Here is a 13716-nt window from a genome sequence, read left to right as displayed (position 1 = left end):
AAATGGCATAGGCTGTGTATTTTCTTATGGATTAGGATTTTCTAAAAGCATAAAAATTATCATCTTTTCAAAAAGTGCTGAAGATGGAAGTTTTGAAATTAACTTAATTTTGTTAAGGAATGTATATATATACATGTATATTTAATTGTACATTCAAATTAAATCATAAGTAATATTTTGGGGTCTGTAAAATTCATACCCATCATCACCTTCCCTCTCTGTTTTGACTATTCATTTCCATACTTTTCCATTGCATTGCTTTGTTGGAAGCACAGTCCATGTAATGTGACAGGTATGATAACAAGCCATGCCCTCAGAATATTCAAACATTCTCTGAGATACATGTAATAATAACAATCCCCGTCTTCTCTGAGCTGCACAGTTTTTACATCCCTTGCAAATATGCTAATAATGGTAACTGTTTCATAACTCTTGAATATTATTTAATTCTTTCTCATTCATTTAACTCTACTCTTATTGAATCACATATTTTTTAATAATCATTAATAATACTTTGTATCACTATTATTCTAATATTCATTGACTGGAGAATTCAAAACGAATACATTAATTGTATGGTTATGGATTAATTTGAAATTTATGGAACCATCAGTATGTCATTACCATCATGAATGTTATTAATTCCGAAAACATTTTAGAATGAGTAATACAATTGCTGTACTGTTCATGACACCGAGATGGCTACTCTAACATCCTCTTTTTTTCTTTTTGCCGTTTTACAGTCAGGAGCTTGGTAATGGCATCAAGTTACCTGAGCCTGGCAAATATGCGACTGGAATCCTGTTCATGGACACCCAGAAGACGACGGAATGTGAGGCAGCCTTTGCTGAGGTTGTGGAGAAATTTGGACTTGAGGTAACAATATCTTTGATACTTTATTACATGTAGATTCTCCTTGCTAGCTGATTAACATGCCCTCAATGTTAACCACTTCAGTACCTTATGTAACTTTAGCTGCAAACCAAGAGAGCGGATCTACTATCTCCTCTCTTAGACTTTTGGTTTCCGCTTGGTCACAACGGTGTTTTGATGTTCTTGAGCTTTTTTTCACTATATAGGTACTTCATACAAAGATTGAATCATGGATAAATATTATAAATGAATCTTAATACTTCCTTGTTTCTTGTTCATATTTTTAATGATTCTTCAGAGATGTTTGTTGTCAGCACATTTTTATTGCCCTTCAGCACTGCATCATGTATATTGAGGAATTAATTAACATTTTCCAATGCCATATGGAGGACAATATGTATCGTGTTATTAAATCTTGTATACATTGTTCAGCTTTTGAACTTACTTGAACTGTTGTCTTGATTTCATTACCATGGAAATTATAATTAAGTAAATTGATTCAGTTATAGAATGATGTAAATCTTGCAAAGGATTAGACTGGTGTAACTCTAGTATGGTATTAAACTGGGGGGATATTTACTAATTAAGTCAACTCTGGTGTGGTGTACACATACATGTACGTAGTAAGTGTGTGCCTGTTGCAATAACATGGAAAACAAAATAGATCGGTAACATCATGCATTCACCTGTCCTTAACCTCCCTCTTTTGGGCAGCCAGAATCATCAAATCAGATGTGTTGATTATTAAATTCAATGACATGAACTTTTACTCTGGGGAAATCTACTTCTGCCAGCCCGAATGACCATGTTTTGGAATTCTTCATTATCCAGTAAAGGGTTTTAGAAAACTTTTATGCCTACAGTAATTTAAATATGTTTACCTGGCATACGATAAGCTAATTTTGTAATTTCATGATAAAATGTAATTCTAAATACTAGTTCCTTCGTGTTGAAGATGAGGAAATTTAAATTAACCTTGCACTGCAATACGTTTGTGTTTCATGATTATATTAAAAGCTTTTTTGTTTAACCTTGTTTAACCTTGTCAGATAACCTTGACCTGTTCTGTCTGGTCTGGATAGCTGGTCAACACTTAGACTGACCGTTATGGTGATGGTCAGATTGTCCATTGACCAGCAGTGATAATGGGTTTAGCATTAGTATTGATTTTTCTTACCAGCTACACAAGTACATGAACTTTACCATCAATTCCATCAATCTCTCTGAGCTTCCAGCTTGAGCTATGTAAAGTAATGTAACCACTGAAGCCAACTTGAAATTCTGTCTACATGTGCATCTGTTATTAAACTGTTCTCTCTTAAGTCTGCCCAATTTTCAGATTTTGATTCTCTTCGACTGTTTTACAGCAGCAGTATTTTTTTTTTTTTCTCTTTATGTTAGGGTACCATAACATAATTGAGTCTGTACACGTGTATTTTAATACTTGAAGCATTTGTAGTAAGTAGCTGGGTGTTGTAGTGTTGCAGACACCTTTGCAAGCTAAATGTAGCAATTCACTAATAAATACACCTGTGATAATTAATGGGGTCATGTGATAGAACCAAGTGAACACTGTTACCTATTGATCGGGTGCTGTGTTAAACCAGTGGTGATTGATGAGTATGCTGTGCTCTATGAGAAAAGGTAAACAATATTATTCCTTTGTCAATAGCTCATGGTCACTGGGTTTTATGAAACAACCTGTGCATGAAAACATATTGCAGTAATAATTAATAGAGATTGACTGCACTGGTGGATCTGAAATAATGACTCGATAGTGATAGTATATATGGTGGAATGTTTCTGTGTGCCGTGTTTACCATAAAAACCACTGCTAAAAAGGTGTATAAAAAGTCATAAGACATTACTTTTGTTTATATTGGGATTTCAGAATTAGGTAAATGGAGTGGAAGAAGCTCAGGAAAGCCTCAGACCACTGTACACTTGTCTAATGGGTTTAAATTCTTTGTCATTTATGTGCACCTGATTTATAGACGCATTTTAGATTCAGCGTAGCTTTACAACCTTCCCCATAAAAAAGCTTTTTCCATCCTTATTTGCTGTTGGAAGTACCATTTTTTATTGAATTCATTTTAAACTGGATTCTGGTTCATTTGTCTCATCGATTCTTGAATGTCAGAAAAACAATTCTGTACATCCAACACTTTCATTGAAATCAGAATAATTGGGTTGATGAGGTAAAGGCCTGTAACAGATGGATTGGTAATATTATTACGGTTAGGCAGATGAATTAGCCGCATAACCATCTATCATTTTCTTTTTGTCAATCTCTTTATGATTTTTTTTGTCACCAGATTCTATGTTGGAGACCAGTTCCTGTGGACAGTTCTGTGATTGGTCAAGTGGCCAAAGTCAATGAACCAATCCTAAAACAGGTAAGAGAATGGTGTTTGATAAATTATGTCTGTAACTTGAGAGAATTAAATTGACCGGGATGAGATCTTTGAGATACTGTCCAATCTCATTTATTTATTTATTCCGGTATGTGGCCTGAGCAAGCACAGCTGTGCCCGATGTTTTCCAGACCCAAAGATGGATCATAGTAGTTGCCATATATCGGCTCTGGTTTTAATTTCCTCAACGGAACCAACAGGTCTGTTACAACAGCCGTCTAACATAAATTCAGTTCCTTCTTGAATCAGTATTTACCCAGCGATGGTCTGACACCGTTGGTGACGCGGTGAGATTGATTTTTTGGAACAGGCTCTGTTTGATCTAGTACTCATTAATTTAGTGCCGCACTGACAGCCACGTCAGTGCGAAATCCTCTTACGTTCTCAGACGCAAATGTCTTATTCAGCAGGATTTTGCCCAAGAGTAAAAGGATCTACAATTTCTCGAAGTTAATTGGCTCTCGTGACGAGGGACAAATGTAAGATTTGCCTCAAGCTGGAAAGCCGTCTTATTCTTAACAAAAAGATCTGGCAGTCTAACATGACACTCTCTCTTGTCCTAGAGCAGTTACTGCGTGGGACAAATTTGAATATGCCCATCCCCTCTCCACGTTTCCACGATATAGCATATACTGTAAATCTTTAACCTTTTCAACCACTCAAGCACTTTTGTCTGTGTAATTTATGCATTCAATTATTACGAAAAGGATGCTGAAATGGTTTGTTTGTGTCATTAAAGATACAAGTTTCATAAAACTGTGCAATTCATTTCTCCACACCCCAAAGTTCTCTCAGAATGTTTCAAAATATTGGTTGAAGAGATGGTTAAAACCTTATGCAACACACATGGTGCAGTGAGTTCAAGTCCAGATCATGCTGGCTTCCTCTCCGGCCGTACGTAGGAAGGTCTGCCAGCAACCTGCAGATGACCTTGGGTTTCCTCCCACCATAATGCTGGCTGCTGTCATATAAGTGAAATATGCTTGAGTACGGCGTAAAACAGCAATCAAATAAATAAATAAACACACATGCCAGAATAAAATTGAAATAGTATACTAGTAAACTGATTGTGATTTGCACAGGGTTGCAACAAATTTTAACAGTATAGTCCAAAACAGTTTAAACGTCTGAATACTTTTAGTTCTCTTTTAAAAACATTAAAATAATAAAAATTAAAGAATAAATATGAATTCAGATATTGATTTTTGGTGGGATTTTTTAACAAATGATGCTGACTTCAGTACCATTTTGAATTTTTCCCATTCTAGTAAAGTGTGTGTTTTGTCTTTCTCAGGTTTTTGTAACTGGTAAGCTGGAACAGGATGATTTTCTACGCCAGGTGAGAATATTGTTGTGATATGAAAATATCACATTCCACTTGTTGATGTGGCAGTCCAATTAAAACAAGATGCATGTCACTATTTAATAATAATAGTATAAGGAGGTAGAGAATGTACATTTTACACACTTATTTTACATGCATATACAGATTGTATTGATTATGTAAAATAAAATGAACTGTATTTACATGCTGTTTATCTATTTTTACATGTAGATGTATATTTAGTTTTTGCTCTCCATGGTCCCTGTGAGACAAAGCTGTCAAACTGAAAAACCTGTTTCAGTTTAAGTATTCTCAGTGATTAATTTAAGCTCCTAAAATGTTGCTATTCATGAATAAAGGAATGTCATTGTATCTGTTAACCTAGATACTGTACTAGTAACAGCGAACGACGGTCTGGTGACGCAAGCAGAACATACACACACAAAGGCTAAGATGGTAGACTTATAGGTCACCAAACGGTGCTTCACTTAGACAACATGTGAACATTGTATGATAGATACAAGAAGTGAGATGTGTGTTAATGGGTTAGTGAGAGTATGACAAGAATACATCAGAAAGATAGCTAGACTCTGACATACATGTAAGTGGTCTTCCTGAGCTTCTCATCAACAGCCGCTGATTGTTAAGGAGTATTTTTTTTTTTTTTTTTTAAATTCCATACTCAGTGAAGATACCTTGTTTTCTCATATTATGTTGCCAACAGTTTCTCAAGTGTTTATCCTCGCTTATACAAAAAAAATGGAAACCATTTCATTTGAAGGTACTCAATCGGTAATAGCACATAAGGAAAATGTCATTGATTGCGGAAGTTTCACATTTGTCATTATAAAAGCTGAATCAAATTGTATGGCAGCACAAAATGAATACCTCAAGGGTGCTCGTTTATGTATATGTAAAACTTTCACATACTGAGCAGGCCATCTTTCCAGCCAAAGCTGAGAGTTCAATTCTGCCTTATGCCACTGAATTTTTTCTGTAGCCAAGGTTTATACTTGCTCCTCCCTCATCGTACTAAACAGTTTCCATAATCTAGAGTATAGCATTTTGATAGGTACATGTATTTATGTGTCGTTGAAAAAATGTGTCTTTCAGAAGGAATAGAATTTTAGGACATCTTGGTAATCTCAATCGTTTACATAATTTCTGTACAAAATCTTTCTCTAAACCAGTGGCAGATTAAATGTAAATGGAATATCTTAAACAAATATTATATCACCATGTGGTCCATTATTGGTACTATTAGTATAGTGTGGCATGTTATACTTAAATATACCAAGACATTTAGCACAAATTATTATGATATGTTTAAATATGTAAGCAAAAAAGGCTAACAAAACCTTTACCCTTCAACGAAAAGGTAGTAAACTTTTACTTACATGTGTTACTTTGGTCCATATAATTTGACTAATAATAAAGGATTTTTTTTTATTATTATAAAATTGAATGTTTTAGACTGAATATGATGTGCAGTAAATTATAAAAGTCAGTTGTTAAGGATTTTATGCATGTTTTGTGAATCGTATTTTGTGTAGTAATGGAAGACTCAAGGACTTGGGGGCTCAAGCTACACAGACATTCCAAGTTAGAGTAGAACACATCGTTCTGTGACGTTGCAGCATGTGTGGACATTTTATGAGCACACGTTCACCAGTTATTGTGATATAATAAAGGAAGGAAAAATGAGTTGACAGCTTTGGTCTACCTTGATATAGGCAGGAAGGAGTTTTACGAGTTCCCCATTCGATAAAGGTTGGACTTTTACCACAGGGTCATTAGTCTTACTCGACACCTTAGCAAGCTTTGTTTTGTTTTCTCCGCCCAGACCCAGATGTGTAATAGATATAGGTTAGCTGATACAACCAAACATTTCCGCTTTCTTTAGGAGGGTCAGTAACCATGTCACACTTTATACGTGCTAGGTGTAGTAGTATTACGTGTACGGAAATGTGAAGGGCAACCTCTTTCAAGGTCATGTTTATCCAGTACAGAAAAGCCATTGGTTTTGTTGCTGTTTTTACATTACTGTTGTTTATTATGTATTTCCACAGAGATAATCTTAGTAAATGAGGACTTCAATGAATACTAGTTTCTTGCCAAAACTGATTTTGGTTTAGGTGTGGAAACAACCAGTTTGCCCTGTTTTAGTGAATATAAATTAGTTTCATGTTAACATACTTGTAATATATGTGTGCATCAATTGTGTTACATATTTCTTCTTCAGTTCACTATGAATGTTATAAATTGGGGAGTAACATCTATATGTAAACATATTTTATACATGGTGTACTTCATTCATAAAGGGGATTGTAAATATAGAAATGTGACATTTACGTACATAAGTACGCTGTATACTGACCTAAGAACAGGAAAAACAGGGTGACCTCCTGTGGACTTGTAGAATGTCACTGTATACTGATCTTAACCTACTGCACTTCACTCACAATGATTTCTATTTTTCCATCAGGTCTACTTGGTACGGAAATATGCATCTCACCACGTGCCAAAGAAGGGACTACGTTTTTACATCTGCAGCCTGCACACTGAAACAATTGTGTATAAGGTAAGAGTTCTGCATGGGCAGCACCTGTGCTGGTGGAGGTCACCAGGTGCACAGGTACTGGGAAAAATATTGTACATGTACGTGAAGAGCAGCACAGAGCTCAGATGGAAATTTTTGTGTCATTTTTTGTTTCATTGCAGAAACATGTTGGTTGTCAGGAAGATTTGATTGAGCCTTCTCTAGTATATGAAAAGGTTGTTATATTACCCATCCCAAGAGTTCAGTTCTTGGTGATTTGTCTGTAAGGAATTGCTTTCGTGTCTGGGAAAAATTAATAAATTCTGTCAGTGAATGAGAAAAAAAAGACAAGAAAAAAAAAAAAACACGTCTCACCCAAATATCCAGAGGAGATTTACTATTGTTTAGCTATTGACAGGAAAGCTTTGGTGGGTAGGAATTGGAATCTGTATGTGTCTGTAATCAGTACAAGCTGTGGATATCAGCACACATAGTTAAACTGTGCAACTTGGCTGTATCATCCACATGTGTACTAGGGTTGCCCTAATTATATCATTCTTCTGTGCCAGCTGGTAATTACCAGTTATGTGGGTAGCATTTTCGTATGTATGTTTGCTGATGAAAGGGAATGTGAAGATACATGGACATGTATAGACACAACATGAACAACAACTGAACATCTTACTAGATGATCTTTACTTGGGCCTGTCTGTAATCAGTATCAGTGCTTTAGATGCTATAACCCCTTCTACATGTATAGCTTCATCACAACCATCATCTTATACATGTATGTTAGGTCTGTTTTAGGGACTAGCACACTTTATTGGACAACTTTTTTCATTGGGTTGAAGTTTTATCTGTTTATAACACTGTATTAGTGTGGTGTGGTAAAAGCATTCTGCTATTACAATTTTAGTTTAAAAGTACAAAGTACTATCGGCAGTAGGGCAAACAGGTCTATTTATAGATGACCTCAACTCAAGCTGGGCCACGCTCCAATTCTTAAGGTCATGCTTTTGTAATAATCCTTCAGGAAGGTGGGCAAGTTGCAGTGACAAATAATGCGTGCCTGGCTGCTCTTGCCATCAGTTTTTTCCTGGGTGGCTATTCAGTGTTCATTTGCAAATTGTTGCCATGGTTACCTGCATCCCATGATTTTGTCGACTGCCAGAATTTGATGGCTTCAAGGAGAGTATAATCTTCATGTGACTTTGAAGGATTGAAGATGCTGGAAATGATTCAGTTGAAAGCAGCTTTCAATGAAGACTCTAACACCAGTGACCTTTCATTTAAATCACTGTTAATCTCCTGAACAAGACGGTTTTCTGAAAACCCGTCACTTTATCTCTCTTTTGCCAGCTTCTTGGGCGGTGGGTGGGAAAGCTTTAAGGGTTGTTATTTTCACTATCGAGAGGATTCAGACATGTTTTAGGTGTTGAATCAACTCCCAGAATGGTAATTAATAATGAAAATCTCACCACAGAAGTCACAGTTTATCTTGATGTTAATATATGGAAAGTAAACAAGATGTAGAGCACTATTCTGACTGGAAGTGAAGGATGACCATGACCAAAGTAGGCCCAAATTTAGTAAATGCACATATGCATGTCTTCGGAACTAGATGTACGGATGTCTGATTGTAATTAGAGAAGCCATTGTATTGGCTGTTAAATTTGAGATATTTAGATCGGTGTGTTGTATCAGTTTTTGTTTTCATGTGATAAGATTGTTTTACCATTTTTCTTCTCTTGGTATTGTGCAAGCCGTATAGTACAGTAAATGCCATTAAGATTATGTGAATAGTAGCTGATCTAATAGGTATATGGTGTTTAAAAGCACATCTAACAATACAGGTATTATGTGGCTGGGTCATCCTGAAAGCCGTCTGCTCATTGAGGATTACTTTTTCTTCACGGCACAGTTAATTAAGGATTTCCTGTAAATACTTTATCACAAAAGCCAGCATTAGCAGATAAAATTCTTAGGGTTTCCTTAGAATCAATGCCTTGTCCATGCTGGCTTTCGGAATTGTTGAAGTAAAGCGAGGCTGTCTTTATAAACTCATGGCAAGGTAAAGGTTGAGACATTTTATCCATGTTAAAGTGATTTAGACATGTAATTGGAACTGGAAACCCCTGTGGTGTAAATTGATTGGCCTCAGAGGCCCTGGGTTAAAATGTGGACTTTGCTGAGTCTGATTTGTGGATGGTTGTAATTGCATTCCACAATAGAAGCCTGTGTGGGTGTACCAACCAATTTAGAGATCTTTTTGATGAGTATAAATATGATTCATTTAGGGCTTTGCATTCTAATTATCTGTCCAGTCCACATTACACATATTTTTTCAAGCATCAACACCAAGGGTATTGACCGAGTGAATAAATAATCCAACTACACGGCATTTATATCTGTGTGGCTCTAAACAAATTCTGATGATGTATTATTTGATGGAAAATGTTCAAATCCTGGAAAAGGCATGCAAATTAACAGATTTGAATATTTTTGATTTCTTCTAAAGTAGACACTAACAGTGTTACAACCCAAATTTGACCCTAGATATAGGGCATGTTTACCGTACTAACCGATATGACCTGGACAGGTTATTTTATCATTTATGTGAAATATTTACGCACACCTACCTGAACAATACATGTTTTTCTTTAATCAAGCTGTAAAATTGCATCTAAGGTTTTGCATCTATTCTGGTTGTTTTTTTGTTTTTTTTAGGAGTTGAGCTTTTGCTCAACTCCTAAACTGGAGGTAAATTTATACCCTCTTTTCATTGTCTTAGATGTATTCTTGCATGTTATCTGTTGGATACAGCTTCGCCAGTAGATGGTCTGCAGAGACTCTGATGTGAGAGCTACATGTAACACAAACTTTCTTTCACTGAAAGGTTGTGTAAATGATGTGCGAGCAGCATCATACAAAAGCAGAGCAGGCACTTACATCTGGGTAATGGTGTGCAGACATGGAGTAAATTCATTCTGTCACCACATAAGATGAATCCCATAACACCCTGCCCCTAATTCAGCTATTTGTGTGATTAAAAGATGTCTGAGATTTTCACTGTTTGGAATGCAGAATACTTACAGCAACCTTTATATTCTATTGACCCTTAATTAGAATGAAAATTGGAGGAAAAATTAGCATTTTATCTTTTTCTTGATAGTAAAATTCTGGGATGTCGTTCTAAAACGGTGATTGGCATTAGAAAGAGGGAGTAATCTCTTACGATTTCCGGGAACAACTCCCGTAGGGGGCTCAGTTGATGTGTTTGTGCGGTGCTAATGCAGTAATTCAGGATAGTATTGCTTGGATGCATCATGGCTTCCATTGCACAAGAGACCGGGTCTATACAGCTGATTACAACACATAGTTTCCATCCAGAATGCCCTTGATCATAGCCTGGATACATAGCGTGTTTAAGGCTACATCTGTTGTCAGGGATTGTCAGATAGACCATTCTCTTACTACCGGCGATATTTCATGCAGATGGTGGACAGGAAGTTAGTGTTGTATTGAGACATTCCATTCAGTTATATAGATATTTGAGCACAGAGTGGAGCTCTTTCAGGCTGTAAAACAGGGTTGGAATACGTAATAGGTGTAATAAGGCTGTAGTATGGTATTACATGTAGGTGTATTATATTAATTTTAGTTGCCTGACATTGAAAGCTGGGTGGCTGTTAGTATATGAGCTAAGAACAGCAAAAAGAATCTAGTGTATATTTTTGGTGCGGGCATAATACATGTTTACAGAATGGAGGTATGATTGTTGTATCAGGCTGCAGCCTGGTGTTCTCCAGCCAGAACTCAGACACATTACATGTATGTGGGTCATTTTGCTAAATGGGTGCTCATACAGACACATTAGATACGGCAAGCTGTTTTGATATTTATTCTCTAAGTATACACCCCTCAACGAAGCTAGGGGAGGAGGGTATACTGGAATCACCCTATCTGTCCGTCTTTCTGCCTGTAGTCACTATTTTGTCCATGCATCTCCTCCCAAACTACTGTGCCGATTTTGATGAAACTTACCATACATCTTGCCTATGGTCTGAACTTGTACATGCTTAAGTTTATTAGCAATTAGGTTATTATTTTCAAGATTACCACCATCTAGGACTTTGTATAATAGTGCTTTTCCATGTATGCAGATTTTGTCCATGCAGCTCTTCCTAAAGTACTGAACCTGTTTCCATGAAACTTAGCATACACTTTCTCTATAATCTTGTGCATGCTTAATCTAAACTTGCACATACTTAAGTTTAATTACAAGTGGGTAATTATTTTCATAATTACTCACATTCAGGTATTTACTGCTGTGGTGTATTTTCATGTACACTGTATTTTTTTCTGATTGCTACATTTCTCCATTCAAACTGGATGTACCAGTAGTGCAATGAGTGCACATCACGAATGGCCCATTTAATAATCTAAACTGACGGCCAAAAGAAACTTCACAAAGAGTTCAAAACAATTTATTTTGCCAAAGCAGAAAACAGGATAACTGAAGTTTAATATATTGAAAAGACCATTGACTTTAGATATTGAAAGTCTTGAGTAAGAACAGACAAAGCAGCCCTCCAATCATTGTACAAGTGAACAAAGCAGAGGTAGAAAAATAGCCATTCCATCTTGGTTAACAGTGGGCGGAGTATACAAAAAGCTGAATATTATTAAAATCAGTCAATATCAAAACCAATCAGTATCACGTGTGGCCACCCCTTCCTTCAATACATGCAAAAACTCTCTGACACATAGAAAAAGTCAGTCGTCTGATGAGATGACGTCGGATTCGTTGCAATTCATCTTGGAGAGCAAACGCCAGTTCTTGTCAGTTGACTGCAAGGTGTGGCCGTTGTTTCACCCGGCGACCCATGATATTTCAAAGATGTTCTATGGGGACATATCTAGGGAACGTGGCAAGATGTTGAAGTCGGTGGCATCTAGGAAGTTCTGCACAACTGGAGCTGTATGGAGTCTGGCGTTGTCATGCTGGTACACGACACCACGTGGCTGCTGTTGAAGGAATGGCAGGACAACAGGAAGTAGAATTTCATCCACGTAATGTTGAGCTGTTAGGTTGCCGTAGATGATGACCAGTGGTGTCTCCTGGACATGGCCTGCCAACTGACACGGTGACCATTGATTGACGATGACGTCATTGTCAGGAAGCAGTTCCTCAGGTGTGAGGTGTGCAGGTACCCGTCTTCTCTGGGTGTAGTTACCCTAGGCCTGCCTGTTCTTGGCCTGTCTGATGTCTGCGCTGTCTGTCTGTAACGTTGCATCAAGTTTGACACAGTTACATGAGAGCAGCCAAAGGTCCTTGCAATGTGGGCACAAGTGGCTCCCATGGATACCATACCCAGGGCCCTCTCGCTTTGTTCTGGAGTCAATCGAGACATTACTTTGGTGGTTTTTAGTGTGTAATGTTTTTATACATTTATTATATGTGCAGTTGCAGCCATCCATGGGTCACATGATTTTTCAACTTTCTTCGTTGTCCCAAAACAAAGTCGTGTGGGCGTATATGACACTTGTCGCACATGGGAATATGCTTCGTTCAGTGTTTCCCTACAATAATTTGGTATTAATTTGCTGAAAAGGCTGGTTAAATTTAACTCACAGAGTCGTAAAGTTTCTTTTGGCCACCAATTTATATGAAGCAAAACTTGACAACATGATGTCCTGTCATTTTTTTTAAAGATTTTTCTTTCCTTTATTTTTGAAAATGTTGGGGGATAGAACAGGGATATTTCGGACATCTATTTCTGATTCTAGCTATACATATGTGCAAAACAATTGTACATATTCTGTTCTGCACAATTCCAGAAAATAAAATGTTGTATACATAAAGGTATACTTTGCTAAACAGAAAACTCGTACATAATGCAAGGAGAAGTGGCTGAACAGAAAAATCACACATATACTAGGGATAAGTGCTTGAACGGAAACCCATGACTTGAAATAAAGTATGGACAAGTCTCATTCAAAAACCCAGAACAACTGGCTGACCACAAGACCCATGCAAACCAGGGACAAGTGACTGAACAGAAGACCCATACAAACCAGGGACAAGTGACTGAACAGAAGACCCATAGAAACCAGGGACAAGTGACTGAACAGAAGGCCCATACAAACAAGGGACAAGTGACTGAACAGAAGGCCCATACAAACCAGGGACAAGTGACTGAACAGAAGACCCATACAAACCAGGGACAAGTGGCTGAACAGAAGACCCATACAAACCAGGGACAAGTGACTGAACAGAAGACCCATGCAAACCAGGGACAAGTGACTGAACAGAAGACCCATGCAAACAAGGGACAAGTGACTGAACAGAAGACCCATACAAACCAGGGACAAGTCGCTGAACAGAAGACTCATACAAATCAGGGACAAGTCGCTGAACAGAAGGCCCATACAAACCAGGGACAAGTCGCTGAACAGAAGGCCCATACATATGCTAATTAAGGGCAATTAACTGAACAGAAAATTTACACAGGTTATGCGGGAAAATTGCCAAAGGTTGTTGGTTTATGCTGAGAACTCCATTT

The 13716-nt window shown here is 37.2% G+C and overlaps 1 protein-coding gene across 1 annotated transcript in view; it reads left to right on the top strand.

Annotated features, from left to right (window-relative positions):
* LOC135481753 (uncharacterized) overlaps positions 1 to 13716 on the top strand; it is a 57307-nt gene that overhangs the window by 12553 nt on the left and 31038 nt on the right. Inside the window, 4 exon segments of the mRNA XM_064761432.1 lie at positions 744 to 876; positions 3189 to 3269; positions 4582 to 4626; positions 7097 to 7192. Coding sequence (XP_064617502.1) covers positions 744 to 876; positions 3189 to 3269; positions 4582 to 4626; positions 7097 to 7192 — 355 coding nt within the window.

The sequence above is a fragment of the Liolophura sinensis genome, chromosome 1 (genome assembly GCF_032854445.1).
Source record: "Liolophura sinensis isolate JHLJ2023 chromosome 1, CUHK_Ljap_v2, whole genome shotgun sequence".
In the NCBI taxonomy this organism is placed as follows: domain Eukaryota; kingdom Metazoa; phylum Mollusca; class Polyplacophora; order Chitonida; family Chitonidae; genus Liolophura; species Liolophura sinensis.
Note: the sequence above shows the minus strand (reverse complement) of the source record. Positions and strands in the feature narration are given on the sequence as shown.